At 40.0% G+C, this 5,827-nt stretch overlaps 1 protein-coding gene across 1 annotated transcript; it reads right to left on the bottom strand.

The window, feature by feature from the left end:
- Window positions 1-813: 813 nt before the first annotated feature.
- Window positions 814-2,695, bottom strand: LOC128286818 (uncharacterized). Its single transcript, XM_053024540.1, has 2 exons — window positions 2,415-2,695; window positions 814-2,326 (listed from the first exon to the last, which is right to left on the bottom strand). Exons 1-2 carry the CDS (start codon window positions 2,693-2,695, stop codon window positions 814-816), a joined length of 1,794 nt encoding a protein of 597 aa, XP_052880500.1.
- Window positions 2,696-5,827: the final 3,132 nt, after the last annotated feature.

Genomic DNA, 5,827 nt, shown 5'->3' with positions numbered 1-5,827 from the left:
TTACGTCTCGTTAAGCTTTCGACTCGAAAGCAATCGGATGCCCATCTTGCATCAACACCCTCCAATCGCATACTGAAGCATCTGCGTACCTCATACGCCTTTGAAAAATTTGGCAATGCGAGTACAGGCTCACTCGTCATCGCTTGCTTCATTGGTTGAAGGCTTTCTTACCGAGGGTCCCAATCCCACACTTTGCCCTTTTTCAACAGTCCGTCAAGGGTGCGTTATCTTGGAATAGCCTTCAATGAAGCGGCGGTAGTAATTTGCTAATCCAAGGAAAGACCGCAACTCCGTCACCTTGGTTGGTGGCTCCCAATCGGCAATTGCTTGAACTTTACTTTCATCTATTCAATCGTGCCACCTCCCACAATATGGCCTAGAAATGGCACCTCTCGTTGGGCAAAGGAACATTTCTCCTTTTGACATATAGCTCATTTTCTCGTAGAGTTTGGAACACTTTCCCAAGTGTCCCACATGTTCTTCGAGCGTCTTACTATATACCACAATATCGTCAAGATAAACAACCACAAAACGATCCAAGAAAGGTTGTAATACCTTATTCATTAGGGTACTGAGAATGTGGCGGAGCATTTGTCAACCCAAACGGCATCACCAAGAACTCAAAGGACCCATATCTAGTTACACAGTGTCTTGGGCTCATCCCTTGGCTATTCTCACTTGGTGGTACCCGATCGCAAATCCAACTTAGTAAACCATCTCGCTACCAAGTTGATCGAACAAATCTGCAATAAGAGGAATGGGATACCTATTTTTATAGTGATTTTGTTTAGGGCCACATAGCGATGCACATTCTCAAAGATCCATCATGCTTCTTTTGAAATAACACAGGTGCACCAAATGGGGCTTTAGATGGTCTAATGAACCCGCATCTAAAAGCTCTATCAATCGCTTCATAATTCCTCTAGTTCCGGTGGAGCCATTCGATATGGTGCCCTTCTTTGGCGGTTCGATATTGGGCAACAGCTCAATCTTGTGGTCCACCTCCCTCTTTGGTGGCAATCTTTTGGGCAACTCCATGGGCATTACATCTTGAAATGACTTTAGCAACCGTTCCACTTCCTTTGGAATTTCCCCCTCAAATTTATCATCCATATTGTCTCTCAAGGTAGCTAGGTAGGAGACTTCATTTCGACGGACTCCTTTGGCAAATTGGATTGCCGATAAGGTTTTTCCCTCCATGCTTCCCTTCCTTTTCATTCTCACCATATATCGTTGATTTGCATCGGAGATTGTCATGTAGTTCTCGGAAGGGTGAATATCCGCATTAAGCCTATCAAGTAAACTTAATCCAACTACAAAATCGTAATCATCAAGTGGGATTACCTTAATGGTCGCTTTGCCCGTCCACTCGCCAAGTTTGAGTTCCACCCCTTTTGCCACCCCCGTTATGGGAATGCTTTCTGAATTCACCGTTTTGATTCGTCCCGAATCTTCCTCGATTCTAAGGCCCAGTTCCTTTGCCATTTCTTTAGACATGAATAAATCAGATGCACTAGTATCAACAAGTGCATTCAATCTTTTGCCAGCTACGATGATGTCCACAATCATCAGCCCATTGCTTGACTTCTCTTCGACACCTCCTAATATCGAATTGAGGCTTTTGGTGTCATCTTCGGCCTCCTTGCGTGCCTCCATGGCATGAAAAGCGGCTCTCTTTGGACAGACACTTATTCTATGTGGGCCTTGGCAGAGAAAGCACTTCATTGGTCCTTTTCTATCCCAAGGCTTACCTTGACTAGACTTTGGGCCTTCGTCGCTCTTTTCCCTTTGATCCTTGTTTCCCCCACCATTGTCTTTTGGTCCCGACTTGGGTTTGGAAGAATTGTTATTATCAAACTTTCTTCCCCCAACATCATAGAAATTTTCTGCCTTTGCCATAGCTTCGGTCAATTCGGTGATATCTAGGCGACGCAACTCTTGCTTTGCCCACATTTTTAAACCATCCTCGAACCAATAGAATGCTTCTTTCTCATTCAAGTCTGAGATCTGAAGCATCAACTCGCTGAATTCCCGAACATAATCTCGAACAGTGCCTTGTTGCGTAAGCCGATGCAACTTAGCACGAGCCTCCTTTTTAGCATGTTGTGGATAAAACTGCTTCTTCAACTCTCTTTGGAACTCCTCCCAAGTTCCAATGGTCGTTCCTCCACGTTTCTCATCCGTGGACCTACGTCTCCACCACAAGAGAGCAACATCAGAAAAGTAAATGGAAGCGGTGTTTACCTTGGTGGCATCATCCTCAATGCCAATTGCTCGAAAATATTGCTCCAATTCCCACAAGAAGTTATCCACTTCTCTCGCGGACCTAACTCCCTTGAACTTCTCGGGTTTTGGAACATCCACATGGCGTTGCTTGGTCCCAAGCCAACATCCCACTTCCGAGGCGCCTTTACAGATTCGAGCTCCCCTTAAGCTCAGCAATCTCTTCTTTCATGGCAGTCAATAGGGCCTCAAGAGCTTCATCCCTCCCTGTCAGTTTGTCCGAAGTGGATCTGAGGGAGTCCAACACAAACTCCTTGCTATCTTCCCTCAGTTCCTCCATACGGGTTAGGACCTCTTCGAGTGTCTCCTTCATGTCACCAACGGACTCCTCGAGATTGACCACTCGAATCTCCAAGCTCGACAAACATATCCTCGATCGACTAGCCTTTCTAGCCCTCCCACGGGTCTCCATTGGATCATTCGATCAACAACTTCTTTCGACATATCTCAAAAGTGCTTTCGAACACGGCTCGATACCAACTGTCACGGACTTAGGATTCTTGCCTCACAATCAAATGCGGCCTTAGGATTTCTTACTCCAAAACGCCTAAGTCATTAACTTCTACAAAAGAAGGATTCAATGAATTCTTCCCAAAACACAACTTAAGCGAAAGCACCTTAAAGCCAAACAAGATGAAAGAAGAACGAAACAAGAACAAGCCAAAGAAAATAAGAACACAAGAGAGAGATTTGAGTGAATGCTCTCAAGAATTCTTATTGCTCAAAACTCAAGTGATTTACAATGAGGAAGAGGTCTCTTATTTATAGTTGAGCCTCTCCAAATCCAACAGTACAAAATTAAGTACATCAATGGCTAAGATTAAAAGGCACCTACCACCAAATATAAAATCATATCTTCTAAGATTACATATCTTATCTAAGATATGTAATCTTATAAAATAATATCTTGTGAGATCATGTTTCCATATTTGTCTAACTTGTAGATGGGCCTTCAATCTCTTCAAGCAATGGCCCGGTCTGATTGGGCCAAATAACCTCCTTCCTTCTTGATAGTTCACACAGATGTGTCATGGTTGCGGGCTCCCATACGCAACCCATGACACTAGGTAGCTCTCGAATTCACTAGTGGTTTGTTCTGGCCTCATTGAGAGTAACCTAAAGTGGCTTTTGAATGGCTGAAATCATCTCAGAACTTCTTTGGTGCCGACTAGATTGACTTACCAAATGATCTCTTACGTGAGTCTCTAGCTTCAAAATCAGCTTTCTTTTTTTCTTTCCCAAGCTCTTCAACTTTGCAGGCTCGTTCAACCAGTACTACGAACTCTTTTATCTAAATTATGCCAACTAATAGTTTAATGTCTTCATTCATCCCATCTTCGAATCTTTTACATATTATGACTTCAGTGGAAACACACTCTCGGGCATACCGGCTGAGTCTCACAAATTTCGTTCATACTCTATCATGGTCATCTGACCCTGTTTTAGCTCCAAAAATTCTATTCGCTTCCGATCAATAAATCTCTGGCTGATATACTTCTTACGGAACTCAGTCTGGAAGAATTCCCAAGTCACTCGCTCTCTCTAAACTACCGATACTAGGTATTCCACCAGTGATATGTTGTATCTCGAAGCAATGATATGGCACATTTCAAACATTCATCTAGGGTACAGGATAGCTTATAAAACACACGGGTAGTATTATCAAGCCAGAACTCAGCCCATTCAGCATTATCATCATCAGTAACTTTAAACTTTTCAGCCCCATGTTTTCTGATTTTATCAACTGGTGGCTTATACAATCTAAACGGATCATTTACTAGAGGTACAGCAAGCATTGAAGATGGATTAGTCGGGGTGGAGGTTGTTGTGCAACCAGGTTACTCATGATATACTGAGTAAACTAGTCATTCATCATTAGGTAAAAGGCTTGTCTAGCCTCTCCTTCCTATTTACTCGAAATCGGTCGAGAATCAACTGGCACTGCCTCTTGCGCGGGAGCAGGCGCTACACTCTTGACATCATCAGCTACAGCTCTGTCGAGATCCATTTACTATATGAAAACACATTTCAAATGTTAGAAGTCATCACACTATCGCAATATATAATATGACATGTATAGCTAGACTCACACATGCTACGTTAGTCCTAGAATTGACTAAACCGTAGCTCTGATACCAATAAAATGTGACACCCCTATCCCGTATCCATTGCCGGATTACGGTTACACGATGCTACTGATCATATCACAGTTCAGACAAATATGCATTTCATTTCATAAATCAAAATTTCAACTTGTGCATATACAAAACATATGTCAAATCATTAACCCAATATTAGACCTATACATATATAGGTTAAAACCCTTGCACACATATTGGTTGTACCACATATGAAGCTAACTTCCCTATTATACAAGTCATTTACTCATGTAATGTTACCATGTTAATAACTATGAATTTCATAACTTATACATTAATATGATTTATATGCATCCATCGAAAAATATGTAAATTTAAATGAAGGTAACTAAGCATATTTGTATTAAGCTTTATGGCAAGTCATATTTATGGTTTAATAAACAATCAACGTATAACAAATGCAACATGTTTCACCAACTCAACTTAAACCATTTTCGAACACAATGACAACTCAATACCAAAACATGAGAAATTCACTATATTTTAAATCTGACATTCCAACATGAATAACAACATCCGCATAAGCTTATAATAAAACCAATCGTGACATATTACATAATTTAATATGCAATCACACATACATATCTAGTACATTATAACTTAGTCGAATATGCTACTAATGTGTACTTACATGGTGCGCATCTTACCTAAAAAAATAAAGTCTACATTAGCATTAATAACATACTAAAGCAATAGACCAAATTGCTCATGCAATACGTACAACACTTACCATTTAGCAATTGAATAATTTAAACTAGCATACATTCATCCATCACTTTAATTATCACATTACATATTTCCATTAATAACTGACTAATATACCAAGTATATATATTACGCTATTATTCTATCATAGTCGAACCCTATTACCTAGAATTACATACATATACCAGCTTCCATTATCACTTTACCAATAATCAAACTTATTAAAATGCTTTAACCAAATACATGTAAATTGAGACTAAACATAGAAATCAAATTCACATATATACTGCGTATTAGTATGAAATACATCCAAAGCAATCAAACATACTTATGACCGATTTTACCATGCCACATTCAAGGTCAAAAACCAATCTTAATATACAATCACATAGCACAATTTATAATTGTTGACAGCATAAGGCATCTTGACCAAAATAGACTTAAACAACAACTAAGCTGAAATCAAAGTCAAGCAAGATAGTTAAGCCATTTTTGCATGGCTAATATACAAACATTTTCAAAATAACTAACCCCAAAGTTAGCCTATACATGCCATAATTTAAGTTTAGCTTATAAGGTACCAAAATAGTAGATAGTGTGATGAACTTGGCTGACGGTCCCTGAGCTTGTAGCTTGACTCCAAAATCTATAAAATAGATTAAACACAACACACAGAGTAA

Source organism: Gossypium arboreum, chromosome 13 (assembly GCF_025698485.1).
Source record: "Gossypium arboreum isolate Shixiya-1 chromosome 13, ASM2569848v2, whole genome shotgun sequence".
Taxonomy (NCBI): domain Eukaryota; kingdom Viridiplantae; phylum Streptophyta; class Magnoliopsida; order Malvales; family Malvaceae; genus Gossypium; species Gossypium arboreum.
Note: the sequence above shows the minus strand (reverse complement) of the source record. Positions and strands in the feature narration are given on the sequence as shown.